Source organism: Procambarus clarkii, chromosome 1 (assembly GCF_040958095.1).
Source record: "Procambarus clarkii isolate CNS0578487 chromosome 1, FALCON_Pclarkii_2.0, whole genome shotgun sequence".
Classification (NCBI taxonomy): Eukaryota; Metazoa; Arthropoda; class Malacostraca; order Decapoda; family Cambaridae; genus Procambarus; species Procambarus clarkii.
In genome coordinates this window covers 20,921,730-20,949,547 of record NC_091150.1, presented here as the reverse complement: position 1 = coordinate 20,949,547, position 27,818 = coordinate 20,921,730, and the positions used below count along the sequence as shown (strand labels likewise).

At 49.1% G+C, this 27,818-nt stretch overlaps 1 protein-coding gene across 2 annotated transcripts in view; it reads right to left on the bottom strand.

The window, feature by feature from the left end:
* Positions 1-27,818, bottom strand: part of LOC123754242 (uncharacterized) — a 125,416-nt gene that overhangs the window by 44,282 nt on the left and 53,316 nt on the right. For both annotated transcript variants that reach the window (XM_069314559.1, XM_069315021.1), the window contains exons 7-8: positions 26,876-27,059; positions 18,184-18,386 (exon numbers count right to left, since the gene is read on the bottom strand). In XM_069314559.1, the coding sequence (XP_069170660.1) occupies positions 18,184-18,386; positions 26,876-27,059 (387 nt within the window). The remainder of the gene's footprint in view (positions 1-18,183; positions 18,387-26,875; positions 27,060-27,818) is intronic.

Here is a 27,818-nt window from a genome sequence, read left to right as displayed (position 1 = left end):
GACTGGCCAACCCACGAAGAGGAATGAACCGAGACAGCTGTCCACCAGGACGCAGGACACACCCCGGACACGAACCACACGGTTAACCAAACCCCCTGTGGTTCCGGCAAGAACCACCGGAGAACAGTCCAAACAGAGCTGAATGGTAGAGTACCTAGTGACCCAAACCCTCCGAAGCGCAAACCAGACAGCCATGAACACCTGAACCGGGCTGTGAGCCCGACGGACAGACAGACTCCATCAACCTCGGCCGACCTGGTGAGCACTGGTCACAAAGCCCCAGCCGAGAGACGACCCGTCCGTGAACACATCGAGCGAAGGCTCGGGGAGCCGCCAAGGCACGGAACCCCGAAAACCCCAAAGAGGAAGCTGGTGACGCAGCACCAACACCAGATCCCCAGAGGAACCCAAGGAATGCAAGAGGCGGAAGTGGAGTCTCCGTAGGAACCAACCGACGCCGGAGCCAAACCCGACTCCGCGGGCAGACAAGCACGCCGAAGTGCAAACTCCCGCACAACCGCCCAAGCAACCGCTGAGCAACCCGGGACCCCCTCCTGAACAGCCAAAGGCGGGACCACAGCCACAGTAACACTTCTGGAGGGAAGACAATGAGGGGCCCTAGAGCCTGAAACAAGGCCCAGGTCCGAACCCGGGACGGAAACAGAAGGTAAAACCTCCAGATCACCAGGAAACCAAACCCAGCGATCTGGAAAGAACCATCCCCTGGCGAGCAGACAAGCGGACTGACTGGGAGCCCACTCCAGCCAGTCGTCGAGGTAGGCCAGACACCGAATCTCAGACGCAGACAGGGCACTAAGATCCGGTAAAGATGCAAAGAGTATACAAAGTGCCCTTCACAAAATAGGGAATGCAATAAAAACAGCAAACCTGAAAGCCCCACCACCAAAGCATTGTATGACAATCATATGAAGACATATTATGACATATGACAATCATTATATGACAATATGACAATTAGAATCAAAGCATTATATGACAAAGAGTGCTGGGAAGACGGGACACCACGAGAGTAGCTCTCATCCTGTAACTACACTTAGGTAAGTACACATAGGTAATTACCAACCGTGCTAGCCCCAGAAAAACCGGAGAGGAACGTGCCAAGAAGTGACCTGGAGGTCCAGGTCCACCATCCATGCACCCAGCCCTAACAGAATCCGAACAGGAGACAACAGTCCTCCGAGCAGGGCAGAGGATCCAGGGCGCAGACGGAAGTAGTCCAGAAGAACTGCAGACTGGAAAAGCTCATGACTGCAAAGAGCAGACGGGAAGCCCAGAAGGATGGGGCGGATCGACCACGCCCCACGCACCCACGAAGAGGAAATGACGAAGCGCAGGGAAGAAGCCCACCCCGCCAGCTCGAACCCCCCCCAAGGGGGAGAAGCCGTCCTCCGACGCCAGCAGAGGCCGGAAGACAACCCAAAGCGCCCACCAACAGAGGGACCAAGCAAGAGGCAACAGAGCAAGCTGCTCCCCCAGCGCCCAGTCAACAGAGAAGGGAACAGAACCCCTTCAGAAAGAAAAAGTACACTACCGAAGTCATGAGGAGAGACTACGGGAATGAAACCACACTTCGCTGGAAGAGGAAGTGAGGGGAGACCTGATCACCACATACCAGATACCCAAGGGAATCGACAGGGTTGAGAAGGACAGGATATGTAACACAAGGGGCACACGCACTAGGGGACACAGGTGGAAACTGAGTACCCAAAAGAGCCACAGATAGAGTTTTTTTTTTTTTTTTTTTTTTTTTGAGTGGCAGAATGGGAACCGGAAAGCACTAAGAAGTAATGTGGCGACTCCTCACACAAGTAACGAGGCTGACCCCCATACAATGTCACATGTAGACATGACAGAGCCCAAGAGGCACAGGAACCGATACAAGAGACGAAGTGGAAAAAATGCTCAAGGAGCTCGGTAAGAACAAAGCAGCTGGCCCAGATGGCGTTTCACCATGGGTTCTGAGAGAATGTGCATCTGAGCTCAGCATTCCACTTCACCTGATCTTTCAGGCATCCCTGTGTACAGGAATCGTAGCAGACGGGTGGAAACAGGCTAACATAGTTCCAATCTACAAAAGTGGCAGCAGGGAAGACCCCCTCAATTATAGACCTGTATCATTAACAAGTGTAATAGTGAAAGTATTGGAAAAACTAATCAAAACTAAATGGGTAGAACACCTAGAGAGAAATGATATAATATCAGACAGACAGTATGGTTTTCGATCTGGAAGATCCTGTGTATCGAATTTACTCAGTTTCTATGATCGAGCCACAGAGATATTACAGGAAAGAGATGGTTGGGTTGACTGCATCTATCTGGACCTAAAAAAGGCTTTCGACAGAGTTCCACATAAGAGGTTGTTCTGGAAACTGGAAAATATTGGAGGGGTGACAGGTAAGCTTCTATCATGGATGAAAAATTTTCTGACTGATAGAAAAATGAGGGCAGTAATCAGAGGCAATGTATCAGAATGGAGAAATGTCACAAGTGGAGTACCACAGGGTTCAGTTCTTGCACCAGTGATGTTTATTGTGTACATAAATGATCTACCAGTTGGTATACAGAATTATATGAACATGTTTGCTGATGATGCTAAGATAATAGGAAGGATAAGAAATTTAGATGACTGTCATGCCCTTCAAAAAGACCTGGACAAAATAAGTATATGGAGCACCACTTGGCAAATGGAATTTAATGTTAATAAATGTCATGTTATGGAATGTGGAATAGGAGAACATAGACCCCACACAACCTATATATTATGTGAGAAATCTTTAAAGAATTCTGATAAAGAAAGAGATCTAGGAGTGGTTCTAGATAGAAAACTATCACCTGAGGACCACATAAAGAATATTGTGCAAGGAGCCTATGCTATGCTTTCTAACTTCAGAATTGCATTTAAATACATGGATGGCGATATACTAAAGAAATTGTTCATGACTTTTGTTAGGCCAAAGCTAGAATATGCAGCTGTTGTGTGGTGCCCATATCTTAAGAAGCACATCAACAAACTGGAAAAGGTGCAAAGACATGCTACTAAGTGGCTCCCAGAACTGAAGGGCAAGAGCTACGAGGAGAGGTTAGAAGCATTAAATATGCCAAAACTAGAAGACAGAAGAAAAAGAGGTGATATGATCACTACATACAAAATAGTAACAGGAATTGACAAAATCGACAGGGAAGACTTCCTGAGACCTGGAACTTCAAGAACAAGAGGTCATAGATTTAAACTAGCTAAACACAGATGCCGAAGAAATATAAGAAAATTCACCTTCGCAAATAGAGTGGTAGACGGTTGGAACAAGTTAAGTGAGAAGGTGGTGGAGGCCAAGACCGTCAGTAGTTTCAAAGCGTTATATGACAAAGAGTGCTGGGAAGACGGGACACCACGAGCGTAGCTCTCATCCTGTAACTACACTTAGGTAATTAATTATTACCTGTTGACGGACGGTTGAGAGGCAGGACCAAGGAGCCAGAGCTCAACCCCCACAAGCACAACTAGGTGAGGACATATATTGTAAAAGCACAAGCCGCCGACTAGTGGCAAAGAGCACTACGCCGGCCAGGCAAAGAAGGCACAAAACTGCATCAAAAGGCCCACCTCGACAGCAAAACCACAAAGTCCCAGCACAACCACAACATGTGCCAAGACCCAAAAAGCTCAGTCTGCAAGCCAGGAAGACCCCGGAACCCCAAAAGGCAGAACCGGGTCACTCGAGGAAACAAAGTCCCCTGAACCCACAAAAGGGGGCCCAAGAGGAAGAAACCTCCAGAACGAAACCAAGGAACCCAAAGGAACCCAGAATCGAACCAGGGGGAGCCCAAACCACCACATTTGCCGGCGGAGAACACCACTAAAAGGCAAAGCACAGACCCCAGCAGAACGCCCTGGGAAAACGGTCCCAACAGACCGAAAACCGAGGGGCAAGGTGTGGGAGCAAGCATACCAGCCAGGGGCACTGAGCCTAAACCCAGAGGCTCAGACCCAAAATCAACACCCAAACGTTCCCAGAGGAACAGGCAACGGCAAGAAAACACCAGAAAACAAAGAAACGACAACAGGAGAACAAAAACCCTGCAAATTTTTTAAAACTCACCAGAGACGCTCGCTCGCACACCCAGACGCATGTAAACAAACCGCAACGCTGCCCTGGTGGCCACGCCGGGAAACCGGCAGACGAAAATGGCCGCCAGCAGGGGCTGTGACTGACGCTTAATACACAAAAACACGCCAGCAAATGTGGGAAGCTAGCAGACTAGAAGGGCGAAAAACGACGCCCAACAGCAGAAAAACCCCTGAAGGGGCAAAACCGCCCCAGAACTGCTAGTAGGCATCCCCCACAGCCCTCGGGAACCAACAACAGAGGCCCCGGGGCAGAGCCGGCCTCCAAGCCCTCCGCCCTTAAAGAAAAGCAAGAGCCCATGGGAAAGGCAACAAGAAAGGGCCGCTGGTAAGACCCAGAAGCCTTGGCAGGAGGCACAGGCTCAAACCTCCGTCCCCAACCCGAACGGGGCATCCCCCGAAAACCGCCCGAGTCTCTGCCGCAACTGAACCCCGCCCCGACCCAGAAACACGCAGACGGTCCGGAGCCGGGAACATGGAGAGAAAGGGGCGAGCAGCACCTAACCAAACGGGGCGGCCACAGGGCATTCGAGTGGGAAACCAACCTAGCATGTTGCAGCAACCTAACCTAGCTTGCAACACGGATGCCGCCTGTACTCTGAACAGTAATAACATCAGGAGAGTACTGGAGAACAAGCAGAGAATCACTCGCAAGACTCCGGGTCAAGGTGTCAGTGACCCAACAGGCAGCATGACGGAGGTAAAAATGGCGACTGTCACCCGGAGACAAGGGAACAGCAACCAACGATCCCGTACAAGACGGGTTGGAACCCGGAAGACACATTCAATGGTCCCCCGAGCCCAGACAGGGGTTTCCAGGGCCCGTAGGGTAACAACTACGGGAAGCCCGGGCAAGGTGTTGCTAACCGGTTAAGAAACCCAAACATAACAAGAGGGTAGATTATAGCACTGAAAACCCCCGAGACGTGTACAAGCACGGGGGCCTAGCAGAGGGCCGCCAAACACTACCAGTGGAACTATAACCACCTTAGGCAGACCCCCACCAGGCAAGAAAATGAAAAACAAAAGAAAAACCCCGCAAAAGTACACCGTCTCCAGAGGCAACAGAAACCGGCCGCCGCTTAGGTGGCAGGCTGCGCAACACCTTGACGCCCTAACCAGCACAATACCAATCCCTACCCAGGGCCAAACAAGGGCCCCAAGCCCCAGCTGGCCCCAAGGGCGAGGCAAATGCCGAGCAGCAAGAACCTCTACGGGAATGGTTCCCGAACGCCCCAGGGAAGATAACCCTGGAACGCAAGGGCAGTACTCACAGGGCGCTTAGGGAAGTCAGCCACTAAGCACATGCAGCCCCGGCACTGATGAAGTACTCCCGGCCACCGCACACCACAACACACGGCAGTGAACGCCACACAAGGCAAACACCGCCTAGGAAACTGAGGCCAGAGAAGCGTCAATCCCGGTTGACATTAGCGAACGAACTGGAGCTTGGCAGCCGGCGCGGTAGGTTCGGGGCTCCCCCCTCCCCCTCCCGGGGTGGGGAGGGCTGCGCGGACGATCGGCGCGGCAGTAAAGTGTGATGTTTGCTTGTTTGCTTGTTTCCTTGGGATTGTAGGGAGTTTTCTACCTCTCTGTTCGGTTTTTGTTGTAGTTTCTTACCATGTGGGGTTTGTTTTGTTACGCCTACCTTTCTGGGTGCCTAACCCCGGTCGATGGCAGATAAGGAAAACCCCCAACCATATGGGGTTTTCCAGGGCCATTGCTCCCTGAAACCTCTCTGAAGGGGCCAGGTTCTGGCGCTGGTCCCTGGTAGGTCTGAACTCCTTAGCTAATGTCCCGGTCTAACATAACACACATTAGCCCGATAAGCTCCAGGGAGCCGTAGGGGCTCCCCACAGAAAAGACTATATCGGGGTGCACAGGAGGGAACCACCAAGAACCACCCGAACTCCAAAGGGGAAACCCAAGAGGAAGAAAACCTCTTGAACAATACCGAGAACCCAAAGGAACCAATAAACAAACCCAGAAGAAGTCCTAGCAACCACATTTGCCAGCGGAACGCACCATAGAAAGGAAGGGCAAAACACATGACCCCAGACAGAACCCTGGCAAAATACCAGCGTTGAATGTAATGAAACCCCATTTTCTGGGTGAGTCCCAGAGGCTCCCTGGAGCTATCCAGGCTGAATGGATATGTATAACTTTCTGGCATCAGTCAAAGTGCTAGGAGTTCTTGCCTACCGGGGACCACGAGCCAGAACCTGGCCCCCTCAGAGAGGCACGAGGAGCAATGGCCTATAGAAACCCCATTGTGGTTTGGAGCATTCTATGTCTGCCATCGACCGGGATAGGCACCCAGAAATGTAGGCGCCCCAAAACAAACCCCTATTCTGGTGAAAATATTGCTACCGAAAGCCGAATGAGTGGACAGAACTCCCCAAACAAAATTATCTAACTAGCATGACGTCATCACGTCGCCGCACCACCATCTGCACAACCCCCCCCCCCTCCCCGAGAGGGGGAAGGGGGAGCCCTAGACCCTCCAGGCCGGCGATCCAACTGGCAGTTCTTAGGTTGGATGTCAAAATATGCGAAAAATGCCGCCGACTGGAGGGAGGGAGGGATGCCGGGGAGCCTCCGGGACTCGCCCAGAATATGGCGTTTCATTACATTCAACCCTGGTTTTCTTGGGGGGAGCCCTGTCGGCTCCCAGGAGCTACCTCACCACAGATAAGGAAAACAGGGAAGGAACCGGGAGGCGGATGCCACGCGCCCTAACCTAAAAACCAAGACCACAGACAAAACAAAGACCAAAACAATTAGAAAATAGACCAACCAGGCCAGAACTCAAGAGCAGGCCAGAAGGAACAATGCCCAGGACAGCAAGTGGAAGGGAGCAGAAGGAACCGCAACACCGAACGCAAGCAGGAGCGGCTCCACCAGCACCACCCAATATGAGGTGACAGGACATGATCCCAGACGATGGTCCCAGAACAACCCCGAAGGGAAGACAAGCCAACCCTATTAAAGACCGAAGGACCCTTCGCAGTGATAGGAAAACCGGAAAGACCGCCAGAAAAACCACACATCACCACCGAGACGAAACACGCAGGTGGGAGACCAATAACGAACCCACCAGTTCTGACACAAACGACGAGAAACTAACACCACGAACGAAAGCGCAAAACGCGAAGTAATAAACAGCGACCCCACAACCCAAAGGAGCAACATAACCAGCTCCAGCAGGGAAGAATGACGCACCCGTCCCTGAGACATCCAAGAGGAGAACTACCCAGGACGTGAACTGCAGGAAGCCAACACACCCGGTCCGGTAAAAGAAAGAAAAACTGGAACCAGGACTGGAACCCCGCAAACCCGGTTCCAAGAAAAGGAACCAGAAAGGCAGGAGCGGCAGACCGAAAGTCCACCACCCCCTCACAGACAGCGCAACCCGAAGCCTGCAGGAAGTCACACAGAAAATCGCAGGAACTCGGTACCAAAACGGAACACCAGAGAAGTCCAAAAGCAGGGAATTTAACATGGACAGAGGCCCTCCGGAGCACCAAACAGGATAGTCAAGAAGCACTGACCCAGATACACAAATAAGTGTAGCATGAGAGGAGGAAAAATGGAAATAGAGTAGGAAAACCCCGAATACGGCCTAAGGAGCGGCTGGGAAGTAATGCACACGACCAACCACAAAATGTGTAGAGGAGGGCGTACATACCCGCGGGACCTCATGGACAGCAGGGTGCAGTTAAGCACCGAAGATAGGCAAGGAATGAGTGTCCAGATAGGGAAAAGACCCAGGGGTCAACAACGAAACCAAAGGCATTGAAATGCGGTGCAGAGCCCCACAGGACAACAAAGAACAAAAGACAGGGACAAAAAAGTCACTGAAGACACATGCAAAGTGACCAAACACACCACACCAAACACCCCTGTTAGGAGCCATCGACGCAACCCCGCCAAGCGGGAATGAGTAAACAAGGATGGAGCAGTGAACATGGGTGGCGGAGTGAGTAGAGTATCCCAATAAGACACTCGCTACAAACGCAAGAGCCTAAAGAGAGAAGCGAAGCTCTACGTAGAACCAATTATGGAACTCAAACCATTCCTCACCTCCAGGGAAAATGCCTGCCAACCGTAGGAGAACGGCGAGGCGTCGCCCGAGCATGTAAGCTGCAGAGTAGCGAATAATAACAAGTCTACCTGCAAGTGCGGTCTAGAGCAGGCACATGCGAAACACCATACCGACTCTCAGTACACTCAACACGCATCACTGCCCGCCATCACCCGCATACAACAGTATACGCAACAAAAATTATTTAGTCACTTAGTGTTTGTGTTCACTGTCACCAATCTTCACAAACAATAGAACTGGGACAGTGGCACACGCCACTCTAGCGGCACATGTCGGACACGAAACAATGTGCATAAAAGGGATAAGTGTAGAATCAGGAAAGACCTGATGAATGAAATGGTGTTTACATTCAACGCTGGTTTTCGAAGGGGGAGCTCCTACAGCTCCCCGGAGCTAACTCCCCACAGAGGAAAAATAGGGACTAACCCGGGAGGTGGTCGCCATTCACTCCTCAACCCGAAGCCGAGACAACTGGCTGCATCCACCGACCCAAGCGACACAGGCCCGACCAGGACCCTATTCGATCGCCAAAATCCCCAACGCCCGAATGTCCACCCAAGACACAGTCCCAAGAACGGCAGCAAGAGCCGCAAACTTGCGAATGTTACAGGCACGGGGATAGACCGCAGGATGGCCAGCCTTAATAACCCTGTGGATGACTTGGGAGACCCGAACCTGCGAACAGGGAAGAAGGGAAACCGGATCAATCCAAAGCACTTCCACGGACACAGAATCCATGGCGTGCCATTAACGGCGGAGAGCCGCAACCGGGCACAAAACATGATGCAGCCCCGGCTTAACCAACAAAGCATTAACAACCCAGGGACCCCTCCGGAAAGCAGCAGCCTCATTCTTCGCCAGAAAAGAAGGAGAAGGCTGCAGAGGAACAAAACGATCGCCCCGACCGAAGGAGCAGAAACTCCAGCGCCGGAGGAGAGCATGAAGCTCACCAACCCGACCCCCAGAGGCTAATGCCAACAGGAAAAGAGCCCCCGAAAAACAAACCAGAACCAAAGGGGCCACAAGAAACCAAGAAGAAAAGAGAGCATCTAGTTCAACGACCAGGACGGCTCAGACGGCGCATGAGCAGGCCGGAGGTGAACCAACGCACTAGACAGCTCGCGGAACGGCGCAGAAGTAACATCAACACCGAACGCAAGCGGAAGCGGCTCTGCCAGCGCCACATGAAATGAGGTGACAGTATGCGGCAAAATGACGGCCCCGAACCCTCATAAGAGAAGGACAAGACCACGCCAACAAAACACAGCTACCTAAGAAGGGACAGAAGGAAAAAAGGAAGGACAGCCACAACACCCCACACTGCCGCCAAGAAGAGGCACACGGAAAAAATCTCGTGTGCCATTTCCCAAACCCATTTCCCTCAGTCAGTGGGAAACTGCGCCAACCGAGAAAACTCTTTTTTATTTTTTCCTACCCATTCTAAATGTAAGTGCGGTTGGTTGTGTAGGAAATGGACTCTTAGGACCTCCAGTGAGAGGCAGGCATCTTACAAAAAATTTCCAGAATGCCCTAGAGCTGCTGGCTGGGTTAGTACTGAGTGAGCAACCATGGGTGGCGCACGCGCCTCTGGCTTCCAAACACTTGTCCAACGTGGTGTTGAAAGATCGCACTCTGTCGGTGAAATTCAAACCTTATTATTTGAAGAACATAAGGGTCATAATATTGGTGAAATTAGGTGCAATAAGGAACTAACACAAAGGTCGGATGCAAGTGATACAGCACCTCTGAGGACGATACAGCGAGCGTATCCAGTTGTAGCTCTGAGCACCACCCTTGCCCACCCTATGCTATCTCCAATTTATACAGATGATACATAGATGAATCATTTTCTGTGTTCAGTGATGATGCATCTGATACAAGTAGCATAAATGAACAGTGTTAGCGGTTTCCATGGTGATGTTTTCCATAGATATTTTCAAGAATAGTTGAATCTCTTCTTGACTGATGGACACTCTTTGAGGCTGGCAGAATCTCTTCCAGAATGCCAGAATCTCTTCCCGACTGACGGATACTCTTTGAGGCTAGCTGAATCTCTTCCTGTGTGGGACCTTACAAAGCGATCTTTTCACGACTACCTTCCAAATTGATCTTTTTCTATAATCTTTTCAAGACTACCTTACGCTTTACAAGCTTAGGCTACATACCACTTACAGGTACTAAAGCCAAGGGTACCTGTAGGTACCCTTGGCATTAGTGAGTGCGAGTGCGGGTACCTGTGAGTGCGTTATTTGCAAGCACACAGAACGAAGAAACAGGAAGCGAAAATCTATCTGTACCTGGTGCAACTAGAGCGAAGTCGCGCTGTGTACCACGAACTACTTCGTTGATTATTACTCACTTCCGAAGTACTGAGAGTGTAATACAGTGTGTTACTGTGTAGTGTGTGAAACTGTGCATATTGTAATTTTAGTGAATTTTAACAAGTAATATTGCTACAATAAACATTTATTGTGGACACATTACTGACACATGTATCACAGTTCCATGGAACATAATGAATGTTCTACTGTATACATATTGTAAAGGACACAAATATGCATCATATACTATAAAAAAAAACTAATAAAACCGCATTGGAAATACATAGAACAAATAATTGAAAATATATTCGTGGCAACACCCGGTGCGCCCGGTGCGCGACCGTGTCTGGGAGTATCACGCACGGGCGATCAGCCCTAGATGATGTCACTGCGCACCTTGTCCACGTCCCCACAGCCAAAGTAAGTGGAATTTGGTATTTATTTTTACATAGACATGTTCAGGGAAGGGAATTTATCATTTTATGAAGCAAAAATAATTTTTTGAGAACACTTTATTTCATGCGCACAGGGGGAATTTCACAATAAACTTGGCGCAGCACGGTGGTTAACCCTAAAACTCCGCAACATGTCATATGCAGGGTTGAGTAACTTGCAATAAAATGACGCGATGGAGTACTACGCAAGATTTAAATGGCCTGCGGATACACGGGGTTCACCACACCTTCATCAGGGCTCTTGTAAACAGATGCCATTTAAAAAAAAAAATCGTGGGCCACATTCCCGGGTGTTAGGCCTCAGTAGTGATTGAGCCACCAAGGCTGATGCACGTAGCATGAGGTCACAGCTCTGCTGTTCAACTTGTGACCCCAGCATTGCCTAAAAATGCCATAATATATATGTACATGCCAATATTTAGCAATGATAGTATTACGGAAGACCCCTGACTGTGATAAAAATGACCAGGATTCTGATAATAGCAGGATTGTTGTGATAATTAGCGCTGTAGTGGGAGGAGTAATCTTGGTGGGGAGGGAGGTAGCGTTGTCTGCTGACTGTGTGTGACCACCTTTTACTGTCTGGACTCACTATACCAGCTTAGTTGTTCTCTATGGTAAACAAAACATGCAGATACTTATATATAATGTCTGTATATAAAAGCAAAAACAGTATGGTGGGAGGAGAATGGTGGCGAGTCAGGTGCGGTGAGGAAGGGAGGAAGTGACAGACAGCGGTGGGCTGCCACTGTCTGCCACTGCCGCTCGACATACCATACCATACTCAGTGGTTCGTTATGGTGAACACGAATGTAGATACTTATATATAACATCTGTATATAGGGTAATAACACCACAAACAGTATTGTTGGGGGTGAAATTTTAGTGCGTCTGACCTTGAATGTGTGAGGGAGACATCCGTCAGCTGACTGTGTGTAGCGACTTCTCTTAGTGCATGAACTAACTGTATCAGCTTAGTTGTACAGTAGTGGTGAACAAAACTTGTAGATACTTATATATAACGTCTGTATATAGTGAATAAAAGCAAAAACAGTATTGTGGGAGGAGAATGTGGGTGAGTCAGGTGAGTTGAGGGAGGGAGGAAGTAGCAGCCAGTGGCGGGATGCCACTGGCTGCCACTGCCACTGGCTGCCACTGCCACTCAGCATACCAACTTAATGGTTCATTATGGTGAACATGAATGTAGATACTTATATATAACGTCTGTATATAGTGAATAAAATAAAAAACAGTATGGGGGGAGGAGAACGTGGGCGAGTGAGGTGTTGAGGGAGTGAGTGACAGCGAGTGGCTGGCAGGTGTGAGACGGTCACTCCTCGTTGCTTTTTGACTCATAATATCAACTTAGTGGTTCGTTATGGTGAACAAAACATGCAGATACTTATATATAATCTGTGTATATAGTGTAATGATGAACATAATAATTGAATCAACAATATGCACCCTATAATTTTGAGTACAGCGATAATTCACTTAATTTATTATATAAATATATCACAATATACACTATTGAATAATATTACAGCAAAAAAACTACAAAAAATCAATCAGAGACATTGAAATAATTAGGTAAATATCTCTTTGTGGCCACTCCTGCCTGACAGCTGGGAGCAACAGACTGCCTGGGACGCACGCTGAGTCAGCGCCTGTTTTTGGCCAGACTTCCCTGCCCTATAGTGGGCAATATATGCCACTTACGATTTTTGTATTATTTTTCCCATGATCAGAGAACACAAATTAACAGGTTTAGAAGAAAAAACCAGCGTTGAATGTAATGAAACGCCATTTTCTGGGTGAGTCCCGGAGGCTCCCCGGAGCTACCTTACCCAAGATAAGGAAAACAGGGAAGGAACCGGGAGGCAGATTCCACACGTCCGAATTGAACAACCAAAACCAGAGACAAAACAAAGACCAAAACGAGAAGAAAAAGACCACCCAGGCCAACGACCAGGACGGCCCCAAAACTCAAGAGCAGACCAGAGGGGAACAATGCCCAGGACGGCAAGTGGAATGGAGCAGAAGGAACCGCAATACTGAATGCAAGCAGGAGCGGCTCTGCCAGCACCACCCAACATGAGGTGACAGGAAAATCCCAGACGACGGTCCCAGAACAACCCCGAAGGGAAGGCAAGCCAACCCTATCAAAGACCGAAGGACCCTTCTCAGTGATAGGAAAACCACACACCGCCCCCGAGACGAAAAACGCAGGTGGGACACCAATAACGAACCCACCTGTGCTGACACAAACAACGAGAAACGAACACCACGATCGAAAGCGCAAAACGCGAATCTAAAAACAGCGACCCTGCAACCCAAAGGAACAACATAACCAGCTCCAGCAGGGAAGAATGATACACGCATCCCCGAGGCATCCAAGAGGAGAACTACCGAGGACGAGAACCGCAGAAAAGCAAACACACCCGGTCTGGAAAAGGAACAAAGAAAAACCGAAACCAGGACCGGAACCCAGCAAACCCGGTTCCAAGAAAAGGAAACAGGAAGGCAGGAGCGGCAGACCGAAAAGTCCACACCCCCCCCCCCCCACAGACAGCGCAACCCGAAGCCTGCAGAAAACCACACAGAAATCGCAGGAACTCGGTACCAAAACGGAACATTGGAGAAGTCCAAAAGCAGGACGTGGAACATGGACAGAGGCCCTCCGGAGTACCAAACAGGATAATCAAGAAGCACTGACCCAGATACACAAAAAAGTGTAGCATGGGGGAGGAAAACGGAAATAGGTAAGGAAAACCACGAAGACGGCCCAAGGAGCGGCCGGGAAGTAACGCACACGACCAACCACAAAATGTGTAGAGGAGCGCGTACATACAAGAGGGACCTTACGGACAGCAGGGTGCAGTCAAGCACCGAAGATTGGCAAAGGAAAGTGTCCAGACAGGGAAAAGACCCAGGGGTTGACAACGAAAACAAAAGCACCGAAACGTGGTGCAGAGCCCCACAGGACAGCAAAGAACAAAAGATGGACAAACAAGGCACATGCAAGGTGACCAAACACCACATCAAAACACCCCAGTCAGGAGCTATCGACGCAATCCCGCCAAGCGGGGAAGAGTAAACAAGGATGGAACAGTGAACAAGGGTGGCGGAGTGAGTAGAGTATTCCAAAAAGATAATCGCTCTAAACGCATGAGCCTAACTAGAGAAGCAAAGCTCTACAAAGTACCAATGATGGAACTCAAACCATTCCGTACGTCCAAAGGAAAAGTCCTGCCAACCTGTGGAGAACTGTGAGGCGGCGCCCAAGCATATAACCAGCAGAGTAGCAAATAATAACTAGTCTACCTGCAAGTGTGGTCTAGAACAGACATGCGAGACACCGTACCGACACTCAGTGCGCCCAACTCGCACCATTGCCCGTCAAAACATCACCCGCAACTACTGTATACGCACCAAAAGATACTGTAAGTAGTTCCGTAGTGTTTGTGTTTATTTACCAATCTCCACGAAACAATAGAAACTGGGATAGTGGCACACGCCACCCTTGCGGCACATTGTGGGCATGAAACAATGGGCATAAAAGGGATAAGCGCAGAATCAGGAAAGACCGGAGGAATGACCGGCACGGTTACAGGCCCGGTGATGCGCGGAACCAATTACCACGTAACGTGGTGGTGGGGCCCCACGATTGGTGCAAGGGCGGGTTGGACATGTATGTGAGTGGGAATGGATGGTAAGAAACAGTAGCTGCCTCGCACGGGCCAAGAGGCCCTCCGCAGGTCCACTGTACTTATGTCCGTATGTTTGAATGCACAAGGGGACACAGGGGGCAGTGAGCACCCAAAGGAGCCACAGACACTAAAACGAACCTGATTAATGTCAGAGAAGGAAGGAAGCAAAAAGCACCAAAAAGCCATGTGGAGGAGGCAGACGCCACCCACAGGAGCAAACGTGAAGACAGAGCCCAGAAGACTCAGGAAACTGCACAACCGTCAACTGACAGGAGAGGCGGGGCCCAAGAGCCAGAGCACAACTCCCGCAAGCACAACTAGGCAAGCACCCCACCAAAAGTGAGAACCAGCACTAGGCCGACAGAAGTGCCAGACAAGACAACCTCACCTGCAGAGCAGACACGACCGTGCCACAACACAGGTGAGCCAAGTTACATACTAGGAGCAGCGCTAAAGGTGTGCCCGAAAGCCATGCATACTCGAGGCAGTAGGCATAGTATGTACCGTTACCTGAATAAAATGTGAAGTCGAAGGAGTAATACGGCCAGAGGCGCGCGCCCTGCAGAAGACGAAGCAGTACAGAGGGTGAGGCGGCGCCACGCCAAACCATCCCACACCAAGAAGCAGAGGAAGAATAAAGTGACACCCCCAGATATAAATCCAAAACACCCTCAGCATCAAGAGGGCCATGACTGGAGGGAGAAATGAGCAAGAAGCCGTAGAAAACCACGAGAAACGACGCGAACACACGAGCATACCGCCCATAAACAAAACGCACACCGCAGCCCCAGCACAGGAGGTACGAAACCTCCGCCGGCGGATCGCCGGCGCGGGAGGTCTGGGGCTCCCCCTTCCCCCTCCCGGGGAGGAGGGGGAGCTGCGCAGACAACGGTGCGGCGATGGGTGACGTTATATTAATTTGCTAGTTTTTGTTTGGGGAGTTCTATTCACTTGTTCGGCTTTTTGGTTGCAATTTTCACCAGAATAGGGGTTTGTTTTGGGACGCTTACCTTTCTGTGTGCCTAACCCGGTCGATGGCAGACATAGAATGCTTCCAACCACACAGGGGTTTTTATAGGCCACTGCTCTCCTTGCCTCTCTGAGGGGGCCAGGTTCTGGCTCGTGGTTCCTGGTAGGCCCAAAGAACTCCATACACATGACTGATGCCAAAGTCTGACATTAGCATATCAGCCTAGTAAGCTCGGGGAGCCGTAGGGGCTCCCCCCAGAAAAGAGACGCTGACTCAGCATGCTTCCGAGGCGGTCTGCTCAGCCCCAGCTGTCAGGCAGGAGTGGCCACAAAGATATAATTACCTAATTATTTCAGTGTTTCTTACTGATTTTTCTTTGTTTTGTTGCTGTAATATTATTCAATAGTGTGTAGTGTGGTATATTTATATAATAAAATGTGTGAATCATCGCTGTACTCAAAATTATGGTGTGCATATTATTGATTCAATTATTGTGTTCATAAAACAATAAACAAATATTTTGTCAGTTATTACACTATATACACAGGTTATATATAAGTATCTGCATGTTTTATTTACCATAACGAACCACTAAGTTGATATTGCGAGTCAAAAAGCAACGAGGTGTGGCCACCACATCTGCCAGTCAGCCTCTCACCGCCACTCCCTCCCTCAATGACTCCTCACTCGCCCACATCCTCCTCCCACCATACTGTTATTCCTTTTATTCACTATATACAGACATTGTATATAAGTATCTGTTCACCATAACTGTTCATCTAAGCTGGTATAGTGCCCAAAGAGCACAGTGGCCACACCTACTAGCATGACAAATCATGCAGATGTTGCCACCTCCCTCACCAAAATGGCTTCTTACAACACTCCTTTTGCTGTTATTACACTATATATACACAGTTTTTGCCTTAGTGACTTCTCTTGTACACTGCAGTGTAATATGAGCCTGGCTTGAAGAGTACTTGGAGCTGCATGTGCTCAGGGTTACCTTCCCTGTGTGCTCCCTAGTGATGTCCTTACACCTCCAATTATCTTTTCTGGAGTTTTCGAGAGTTGCTCTTTTAGAAGTTCTCCTCACTTGTGGTGGCCCTTGCCTAGAGTCAGGGGGACTTGCACCTTCTCTGTCAACCTGACTCAGGTGTGATCTCGTCCACTCTCTCTATGCAGGATGAGCTGCATCCGTTTATGAGCTTGCTACGTGAAGGTCTTCGACGTCGATGAGACACTCACCGAGTTTCTTCTCCTGGGTTAATTGTTAACTTTTACATTGTGGTGCTTGTTCCTTGGTTAAGTGAAAGATTTTTGGCACTTTTATGTCCCAGTGACTGCTGGCAATTGTGTATGTTTTCATCCCTTTATCTGTTATTGAACATGTCTTTTGTTGTTACCTGTGGCACGTGTCCCATGAATTGTTAGTCTTTATCATTTGAAAGTGCCTTATGTTGATAATTACTACAAGTACGTTGAGCATAAAAGTACATATACTATGAATTATGGTGACAGTTTGAATTGTTGATGGATGACAAAATAACTTATTAACTAAGTGTTAGTTTGTTGGACCAAGAATCTTTTGCAATATCCATAGTCCTTGTTAAAGTAGGCCACTCTCATGAGAAATTTTGTAATGTAATCCTAAGGTATTGGTGAATAAAGTCAGTGTTAAGTAAATTTCTATCATTTGAGACCTGTGTCACATGTCATAATGCCTTAACAAAGGAACTGTGTCTTTAGTCTAGGTATGTGGTGTCTGTTACTTACGTACAGTAACAATGTGTAAGCCCTATTTCATGATTATTTACACTTTTGTAATGGCCTGGTATTTGTTTCTACCTAGTTCCATTTATATTGGTAGAGAAATACTTGCTGCCCTTATAGGACGGGTCGTCAATGGTCCACTCCATGGAGACGAACCGAAAGCGAGACAACTCATCTGCGAGGATGTTCGACACACCCCACACATGAACCACAGGGAAACCAAACCCCGAGAAGCCATGTGCCACACGGCTTCCCAGCTCTACAGGGGAACGGACAGAACAGATCCACCTCAGATTAGGCAATGAACCAGAGGGAAGCAATCGAACTGATGCACTGAACCCAGGGAAGACAAATCCTCCTCAAGGCATGCTACACAGTCCCCAAACTACACTAGCTATGCAGGAAACCTAGACTCATGTCAACTCTTCTTTGTCTTTCTTCTGTACACAAATCACAGCTGGGACTTGTATCACTGAACTGATCTCTTATTCTATCTTGTAACTATAATTCAATGTCACTATATATAAACATCTATAAATACAACTACACATTGCTACAAGTTGGCCTCTGCCCAGGGCATATAGTTACGAGAATCCCCGGGCTCGCAAATTTGTCAACTTGGCAAACTGCCACTTTCTCTTCCCTAAATACATATATGCATAGTATAAACACACACACACACATATACACTGTACATTATATGCATACCTTTTTAAGGTTTTCACAGAGCTTGCAAAATAAGAAGAATTCTTCAGGAGCAGCCAAACAATTCTCACTCAGATCAAGGTGACACAGGGATCGCACATGCTTGCTGGCGCTCAGTACTTGCAGGTCTGGTGACCTCAGCCGGCATCCCACAAGTTTGAGGTATTGTAAACCCTGAGGTAAACTACCAATTGGTTCACATTTATCTGTAAATAATAAGTCATGCAGGTTTAGTATACTATATATCTAACAATTACCAATCATATGAAGATATATATAAACAATTTACATGTGTAATGCCTATTAAATTATATTGTTGCTTCTCTGATGATTTCTGCCTCTTATAATTACTGCATTATTAAAAATACACAGATTAATCACCTTTTGGTAAAACAGAATACTTGTATATCTACAACAATTTTAGCCTAGAATTATGTCTTATACACATGCTGTATCATTTACATTCAGAGAGATGCTTGCCCTCTTGCCAAATGTTATCCAACAGTTGGTATGAAAACATCATTCTCAGCTTCTGTTATGCTAGGGATGTTTTAATGAACTAGTAAATAAAATGCATGTCAATTTTTGGGAAATATATGATGGTAACATAAAATTTATACAAAATTGGATTGATTCAACAGAAATTGCAAAAGGGCCAGACACCAAAGACAAAAAACCAGCGTTGAATGTAATGAAACGACATTTTCTGGGTGAGCCCCGGAGGCTACCTGGAGCTTATCGGGCTAATGTATGTTATATTAGACCGGGACATTAGCTAAGGAGTTCAGACCTACCAGGGACCAGCGCCAGAACCTGGCCCCTTCAGAGAGGTTTCAGTGAGCAATGGCCCTGGAAAACCCCATTATGGTTGGGGTTTTCCTTATCTGCCATCGACCGGGGATACGCACCCAGAAAGGTAGGCATAACAAAACAAATCCCACATGGTAAAAAACTTAAATAGAAATCCAAACAGAGAGGTAGAAACTCCTTACAATCCCAAGGAAACAAGCAAACATCACACTTTACTGCCGTGCTGATCATCCACGCAGCCCTCCCCGCGCCAAGAGGGGGAAGGGAAGCCTTGGACCTCACCACGCCAGCTGCCTAGCATCAGTTCGGAAGCTATCCTTCAACCAACGTGAAAAAACCACTGACCGGTGGGAGGGAGGGTTGCCTAGGGAGCCTCTGGGGCTCACCCAGAAAATGGCATTTCATTACATTCAACTGCTGGTTTTCTGTGGGGAGCCCCTACGGCTCCCTGGAGCTTCATACCCAAAGAGAAGGAAAAGAAAGGGCAGACCCGGGAGGTGGCTACAAACTCTGCAATGCGAAGCCGAGACAACAGGCTGCAAGCTGCGACCCAAGGCAACAAGAACGCACAGGAGCAGATGTGCATAAAGAACGGGAGGCCAGGAACCTGTGCGACCCTCAAATCCTCGCGCCCGAAATGAGCCCTAGACGTCACCAACACAGCAGCAAAAGCTGCAAACATCCGAACAGCACGGGCGCAAGGATAGACCGCAGGCTGGAAGACTTAAAACTCTGCAGGCGACCTGTAAGACCCGAGCCCTGAAACAGGGAACGAGGGAAACTGGATCAACCCTAAAGCGCATCCTCAGACATGGTACACAGGTAACAGCAAAGAGGCGCAACCGGACAACACAGGACGCACCCCTGGCTGAACCAATCAAGCATCAATAACCCAAGGACCCCTCTGGAAAGCAGCCGTCTCGACAGTCACCAGAAGGACGGAGAAAGGCGGCAAACGTACAAACCTACCACTAGTACCAAAGAGCAGAAACCACTGCACCGGAAGAGCCGGAAGCTCCCCAACCTGACATGCAGAGGCCCATGCCAACAAAATATGGCCTATGAAAACCAAACTCGAACCGAAGGGGCTACCACAAACTGAGGAGAAGAAGATAAGAGGGCACCCTGATCAAGGACCAGGACGTCTCAGGCGACGCATGAGCAGGCCGGAGGTGAAACAAAACACGAGAAGGCATACAGAATGGAGCAGATGTGATTTCCACCCCGAACGCAAGCCGGAGCGGCTCCGCCAGCGCTGCACAAAACGAGGCGACAGTAAGAAACATCAAATAACTGTAGTCCTGAAAACCCAAGAAAAGACAAGACAACCCGATGCAAAAGAGATGACGACCTACGAAGAGCAAGAAAAAGGTGCATAGAAACACCAAGAACGTCATACTGTCGCCGAGACGAAGCTCGCAGGTGGGACACCATCAATGAAGCCACCTGATCACCAAAGAGATGGTGATACACCCGCGTCAAAATACCAGACGCGAAGAGTCGAGGAGAAGGTCGAACCAGTCACGTACAGGACCAGTCCGACCTGCCGAAAGAGGCGGAGCCGCGGGAAAACGCCCCGGGTTCGGACACCTATCAAGCAGCATCTGAAAATAAAGCTGGGCTGCCCACCAAAGGACCATGAGGACTACTCTCCTTGGGAATGGACTCCAACTGAGCCAGAACCCGAAGCAACAGCTGGACCGAGAGAAGAGGAATAGGTACCCTCCACCTCGACCAGTCCTGCCGAAAGGCATCCATAATGAATGCGTCGCAGGCGGGTAAGGGTGCCACATAGAATGGGCGATGCCTAGACCACGCTGACGCAAAAATGTCCATGGCCAGGAGTCCATACATCCATCAGAGCCAACGAAACGCGTCGACGATGACTGGCCAATCCATGAACAAAGGAATGAACCGAGACAGGCTGTCCGCCAGAACGCAGGACACACCCCGGACATGAACTTCACGGCTAGCCAAACCCCGAGAATCCAGCAAACGAGCCACTTGAAGGGACCAACCCCAAAGGTCAAACACCTAAGAAAAACCCTGTGGGTCCGGCAAAGAACCACTAAAGAACAGTCCAAATGGTGCTGGATGGTAGAACACCGAGTGACCCGAACCATCCGAAGCACAAACCAGACAGCCACAAACTCCTGAACCGTGCTGCAAGCCAGACGGATGGACAGACCCCACTATCCTCGGCCGACCTGGTGAGCACTGATCACAAAGCCCCAGCCGAGAGAAGACCCGTCCATGAACACATCGAGCAAAGGCTCGGGGAGGTGCCAAGGCACGGAACCCCGAAAACTCCCAGAGAGGAAGCTGGTGACGCAGCACCAACACAAGATCCCCGGAGAACGACACCGACGAATGCAAGAGGCAGAATCTCCGAAGGAACTAAACAGATGCCAAAGCCAAACCTGACCCTGCGGGTAGAACAGCACGTCAAAATTCAGACTCCCACACAACCGCTCGAGCAACCGCCGAGCAACCCGGGACTCCCTCATAAACAGCCAAAACAGGACCACAGCCGCAGCAACAATTCTGGAGGGAAGGACAAGGAGTGGCGCAAGAGCCCTAAACAAGACCGAGCCAGGTCCGAACCTGGGACTGAAACAGATGGAATGGCCTCCAGATCACCAGGAAACCGAACCCGGCGATCTGGGAAGAACCACACCCCAAGCGAGCAGACAAGCGAACCGACTGGGAGCCCACACCAGCCAGTCGTCGAGGTAGGCCAGACACCGAATCCGAAGCAGACTCAGACAATGCACCAAGATCCGGTAAAGATGCGGATAAAATACACCAAGTGCCAATTACAAACTAGGGATGGCAACAAAAGCGGCAAGCCTGAAGCCCCAACACCAACTGTGTCAGTCCCGGAACCTTGGTAGGAACATGCCAAGAAGTGACCCGGAGATCCAGGGCCACCATCCAGGCACCCGGCCCCAACAGAAGCCGGACCGGAGACAACAGTCCTCCGATGAAGGCAAAGAATCCAGGGCGCAGACTGGATTTATATATAAATACTGAACACACACACAAGGTGTATTACACACGGGTGTATGTACATGCACATACATATGTACACACACTCACAAATGTACATGTACATGTGTACACACACATACACGTGAAAAGAAAAATACAACCCGCTGACCAGTGGGCAGAGAGCACCACGCCGGCCAGGCAAAGAAGGCACAAAGAAAGCACAAAACTGCATCAAAAGGCCCACCTCGACAGCAAAACACAAAGCCCCAGCACAATCAAAACATGTGCCAACACCAAAAAAAGATCAGCCTGCAAGCCAGGAAGACCCCGGAACCCCATAAGGCAGAACTGGGTCACACACGAGGAAACAAAACCCCTTGAACCCACAAAGGAGCCCAAGAGGAACAAACCTCAGGAACGAAGCCAAAAAACCCAAAGGAACCCGAAATTGAACCCGGGGGAGCCCAAACCACCACATTTGCCAGCGGAAATACACCACAGAAAAGCAAGGCACAGCCCCAGACAGAAACCCCAGGGAAACGGCCAAAACAGACCAAAAACCGAGGGACAAGGTGTGGGAGCAAGCATAAACAGACAGGGACACTGAGCCCAAACCCCAGGGGCCCAGACCCAAAACTGACAGAAAACGGAAAACCTGGTATAAATACTAACACCCAAACGTTCCCAGAGGAACAGAAGACGGGCAGAAAACACCAGAAAAGCAAAGAAATGACAACAGGAGAATAAAACCCTTGAAAGAGGTGAAAAAAGCTCACCCAAGACGCTCGCTCGCACACTCAGGCGCATATAAACAAACCGCCACGCTGCCCTGGTGGCCACGCTGGGAAACCGACAGAAAGAAAATGGCCACCAGAACAGGGGGATGTGACCGACGTAAAAGATATGAAAACACGCCAGCAAAAGTGAGAAGCAAGCAGACTAGATGAGGCAAAAAACTCTGCCCAGAAGCAGGAAACCCCAGGCAGGGGCAAACAGCCCTAGAACTGCTAGCAGGCATCCCCCACAGCCCGGGGAACCCGCAACAGAGGCCCCGGGGCAGAGCCGTCCTCCAAGCCCTCCGCCCTTAAAGAAAAGTTAGAGTCCATGGGAAAGGCAGCAAGAAAGGGCTGCTGGTAAGACCCAGAAACCTTGGCAGGAGGAACAGGCTCGAAAACCTCCGTCCCCAACCCGAACGAGGCAGCCCCCGAAACCGCCCGAGTCCTGGCCCCAGCTAAACCCCGTCCCGACCCCGAAACCCGCAGACGGTCCGGAGCCGGGAACAGGGAGGGAAAGGGGCGAACAGCACCTAAGCAAAACGGGGCGGCCCCGGGGCATCCGTGTGGGAAACCAACCTAGCGCGTTGCAGCAACCTAACCTAGCTTGCAACATGGATGACGTATGTACTATGAACAGTAATAACATCAGGAGAGTACTGGAGAACAAGCAGAGAATCTCTCGCAAGACTCCGGGTCAAAGTGTCAGGGACCCAACAGGCAGCATGACGGAGGTAAAAGTGGTGACTGTCACCCGGAGACAGAGGCACAGCAACCAACAAACCCGCACAAGACAGGTTGGAACCCGGAAGACACATTAAATGGTCCACCGAGCCCAGACAGGGGTTTCCAGGGCCCGAAGGGTAACAACTACAGGAGCCCGGGCCAGGTGTTGCTAAAAGGTTAAACACCCAAAAATAACAAGGGGGTAGAGGACAACACTGAAAACCCCTGCGACGTGTACAATCACGGGGGCCTAGCATAGGGCCACCAAACACTACAAGTGGAACAATAGCCACACATGGCAGATCCCCCACCCCCACCAGGCAAATGAAAATAAAAACAAAAGGAAAAACCCTGCAAAAGTACACCGTCCCCAAAGGCAACAGGAACCGGTCGCCGCTTAGGTGGCAGGTCGCGCAACACCTTGACGCCCTAACCAGCACAATACCAGTCCCTACCCAGGGCCAAACAAGGGCCCCAAGCCCCAGCTGGCCCCAAGGGCGAGGCAAATGCCGAGCAGCAAAAACCTCTACGGGAATGGTTCCCAAACACCCCAGGGAAGATAACCCTGTTACGCAGGGGCAGTACTCACAGGGCGCTTAGGGAAGGAAGCCTCTAAGCGCATGCAGCCCTGGTACTGATGAGGAACACCCGGCCACCGCACAATACAACACACGGCAGTGAACGCCACACAAGGCAAACACTGCCTAGGAAACTGAGGCCAGAGAATGCATCTATCCCAGTTGACATTAGCTTACGAACTAATGCTAGGCAGCCGGCGTGGTGAGGTCTGGGGCTTCCCCCTTCCTTTCTCAGGGCGGGGAGGGCTGCGCAGACGATCGGCACGGCAGTAAAGTGTGATGTTAGCTTGTTTGCTTGTTTCCTTGGAATTGTAGGGAGTTTCTACCTCTCTGTTCGTTTTTTTGTTTTAGTTTTTTACCATGTGGGGTTTGTTTTGTTATGCCTACCTTTCTAGGTGCCTAATCCCGGTCGATGGCAGATAAGGAAAACCCCAACCACAAGGGGGTTTATCAGGGCCATTGCTCCCTGAAACCTTCTCTGAAGGGGCCAGGTTCTGGCGCTGGTCCCTGGTAGGTCTGAACTCCTTAGCTAATGTCCCGGTCTAATATAACATACATTAGCCCGATAAGCTCTAGGGAGCCGTAGGGGCTCCCTGCAGAAAAGTGGAGAACAGATACACCGAAAATGACAAGGAGGTGTGTAAAGAACTCAACAAGAGATTCCAGGAGGTCTTCACAACAGAACAAGGAGAAGCCCCTGCACTAAATGAGGAGGAAGCAAACCAAGCAACCTTCAAGGAATTTGACCTCACCAGTGATGAGGTCACGAGGAATCTGTTGGAATTGAATGTGACAAAGCTGTTGGGCCTGACAGAATCTCACTATGCATACTAAATGAAGGTGCAGAGGCACTAAGTGTGCCACTCTCTATGGTGTATAATATGTCACTGGAAACAGGAGACCCACTGGAAAGCTGGAAGACAGCTAATGTAGTCCCAAAATATAAAAAGGGTGACAGGCAAGAGGCACTGAACTACAGGCCAGTTTCCTAACTTGTATACATGCAAGGTGATGGAGAATATCATGAGTAAAAGGGTCGTTGAGCATCTGGAGGGAAATAGCTTTGTAACACACCACCAGCATGGGTTCAGAGATGGTAAATAGTCCCTCACAGGTTTAACAGAATTCTATGACCAAGCAACAAAAATTAGGCAAGAGAAGAGAAGAGTGGGCAGACTGCATTTTCTTGGACTGTCAGCAAGCCTTTGACACAGTACCCCATAAAAGGCTGTTACAAAAGTTGGAGCAACAGGCAAGTGTAAAACATAAGGTGCTTCAGTAGATAAGGGAAAATCTGAGCAACAGGAAACAGCAAGTAACCATGAGGGGAGACATCAGAGTGCCAAGATGTCACTAGCAGAGTCCCACAGGGCTCTGTACTTGGACCTATCCTGTTTCTAATATATGTAAAAGATCGTCCAGAGGTTATAGACTCATTCCTCTCAATGTTTGCTGATGATGCAAATATTATGAGAAAAATCAAGACAGATGAAGATAAACAAAGACTACAGGATGATTAGGGCAAACTGGAGAAATTGTTTAGAAAATGGTACTAAAGTTCAACTCAGGAAAGTGTAAAGTAATGAAATTTTACATTTTCTTGCAGGAGGTGAAATCCTGCAAGAGTCAAATAGAGAGAACGATCTGGGGATTGGTATCCTGGTTGATACCTGCTTGATGGGGTTCTGGGAGTTCTTCTACTCTCCAAGCCCGGCCCGAGGCCAGGCTTGACTTGTGAGAGTTTGGTCCACTAGGCTGTTGCTTGGAGCGGCCCGCAGGCCCACATACCCACCACAGCCCGGTTGGTCCAGCACTCCTTGGAGGAATAAATCTAGTTTCCTCTTGAAAATGTCCACGGTTGTTCCGGCAATATTTCTTATGCTTGCTGGGAGGACGTTGAACAACCGCGGACCTCTGATGTTTATACAGTGTTCTCTGATTGTGCCTATGGCACCTCTGCTCTTCACTGGTTCTATTCTACATTTTCTTTTTCTTCTATCACACCAAACCTGTCCCCAGAGGCCCACATCAAAAGGATACCATCAGCAGCATATGCTTGATTAGCCAACATAAGAACTGCCTTTAGAAACTTGTGTAAGGAATTGTCCAGGACCTTGTATACCACTTATGTCAGACCAATCCTGGAATATGCAACTCCAGCCTGGAGTTCATACCTAGTTAAACACAAGACAAAGTTAGAGAAGATTCAGATATATGCCACCAGACTAGTCTCGAAACTGAGAGGTATGATCTACAAGGAAAGACTAAGGGAGCTGAACCTCAAGTCTCTAGAAAACAGAAGAGTAAAGGGAGACATGATAACCACCTATAAAATTCTCAGGGGAATTGACAGGGTGAACTCTTTAGCACGGGTGGAACACAGACAAGGGGAACAGGTGAAAACTTAGTAACCAAATGAGTCACAGAGACATTAGAAAGAATTTTTTCAGTGTCAGAGTAGTTAACAAATGGAATAAATTAAGCAGTGATGTGGTGGAGGCTGACTCCATACAAAGTTTCAAAAGTAGATTTAACAGAGCCCTGTAGACTCAGGAATCTGTACACCAGTTGATTGACGGTTGAGAGGCGGGACCAAAGAGCCAAAAGCTCAACCCCCGCAAGCACAACTAGGCAAGTGCAGGAATGCAATGAAAACTAATTTTATGTAATATTTCATATATATAAAAAAAATTCAAGGGCTCTAAATATCTACACTATACCATCCTGCAATGTTGCATATCAACCCAGAACCAAAATAAGTTTCTGGCATATCTAGATATTCCATGTTAGATTATAAACAAAACATACTCTACTAACCTCTAACATTTATTCCAGAAAGATTGAGCTCACGGAGACGAGGCAACTGTGACAGGAAGTGAAGAGAGGTGACAGTCGGGTTGTATGCTAAACTCAGGCTGGTGAGTGACTTCGACATGTAGGAAAGTGATGCCAACTGACCACTGCTCAGCCCACACATTTCTAATTCAAGGCATTCTGTTCCCTGAAAAGTCAATCTTTCCTCATCAAGATGAAGGATAATAAACAACATAATAAGCAGAAAGTAGGTCACAATAACATGATTTTCTTTATTTTCAGATGTGTGGGTTGCATTTCTTAAGACATAATAATAATTACTGCAGTCAAAAAACCGGCATTGAATGTAATGAAACACCATTTTCTGGGTGAGTTCCGGAGGCTCCCCGGAGCTATCCAGGCTGAATGGACATGTATAACTTTCTGGCATCAGTCAATGCATGGAGTTCTTGCCTACCGGGGACCACGAGCCAGAACCTGGCCCCCTCTAGAGAGGCACGAGGAGCAATGGCCTATAGAGACCCCCCCTTATGATTGGGAGCATTCTATGTCTGCCATCGACCAGGACAGGCACCCAGAAAGGTAGGCGCCCCAAAACAAACCCATATATATAGTTCTAATATATATAGTTCCATATATATAGTTCGGTCGCAATAGTTCTGGTAAACTATTGCGACCGAAGACCGAACAGGTGGACAGAACTCCCCAAACGAAAATTACCCCTCATGACATCATCATGTCGCCGTGCCACCGTCTGCGCAACCCGCCCCCCCTCCCCGGAGGGGGAAGGGGGGAGCCCCAGACCCCTTACCTTACCTTACCTTACCCCACCGTCGGCGACCCAACCATTAGCTCTTAGGCTGGATGTCAAAAACGCAAAAAACACCGCCGACCGGAGGGAGGAAGGGATGCCGGGAAGCCTCCGGGACTCACCCAGAAAATGGCG